Source organism: Phaethon lepturus, unplaced genomic scaffold (genome assembly GCF_000687285.1).
Source record: "Phaethon lepturus isolate BGI_N335 unplaced genomic scaffold, ASM68728v1 scaffold55327, whole genome shotgun sequence".
Taxonomy (NCBI): Eukaryota; Metazoa; Chordata; class Aves; order Phaethontiformes; family Phaethontidae; genus Phaethon; species Phaethon lepturus.
Window position 1 is genome coordinate 6,162 of NW_010553678.1, and position 732 is coordinate 6,893.

General features: G+C 46.2%; 1 protein-coding gene across 1 annotated transcript in view; it reads right to left on the reverse strand.

Moving 5' to 3' along the window:
- The window catches only part of LOC104624269 (sperm-specific antigen 2-like), a gene marked incomplete at both ends in the record, with an annotated part of 11,207 nt that overhangs the window by 3,487 nt on the left and 6,988 nt on the right, over window positions 1-732 (reverse strand). Inside the window, one exon of the mRNA XM_010291597.1 lies at window positions 221-371. Within this exon, the coding sequence (XP_010289899.1) occupies window positions 221-371 (151 nt within the window). The remainder of the gene's footprint in view (window positions 1-220; window positions 372-732) is intronic.

Consider the following 732-nt stretch of genomic DNA (forward strand, 5'->3'; position numbering starts at 1 on the left):
ACAACAACAACAACAAACGGCAGCAGCACCAAGCTATTTCATTACGGGGATCAATTAAAGCAGCCTACCAAGAGAAAGCGACAACTGTCCTATCACTTGGAGAATTTAAAGTATTCCTGAAGAAAACACTGTCAACTACACAGGAGGGAACATTCCTCTGCTGGCAGCTGGCAAGTTATGTAAACTGTATGCAAAAACAAAGTCATCTATCTCCACCTACCTCTTCCATCTCAAAGGAGTCCTTCTGCTGCAGCATTAGGTTCATTATAGATGGGTTTGCGAGGGGAGCAGAGGGGTCTCTACCTGATGATGCCAGAGGCAGCCTTTGCGTCGAGGTGCTGCTGTTGGATGTATTGGAACTGCTGCTGAGGCTTGGTGAGTGCAAAAAACCAGATTCTTCACACGGTCTATCCTGGGTGCTTGCCAACCTGATGCTTTGCACATCTGCTGGAGGCACAGTACCCTCATCAGTCCCAGCAGGAAGGTTTGCAGGTTTATGTGTATCCGCAGCGTTTGTCTGACTACTGGCTATCTCTTCCTTTACAGTAGCCAAAAAAGAGGGAGAATCTTTCTTTTTAGAGTATTTTGGTAATTTAGATTCATTTTTAACATCATTTTCCTCGCTCCCTGGTTCAGCTGGACTTTTCCCTTTTTCAACAGGCGAAGGAGTTGAGCAGCCGCTACTATCGGCTTTCTGTGTGGCGCCCAGATTGAGGTTTTTCAAAGGCCTTA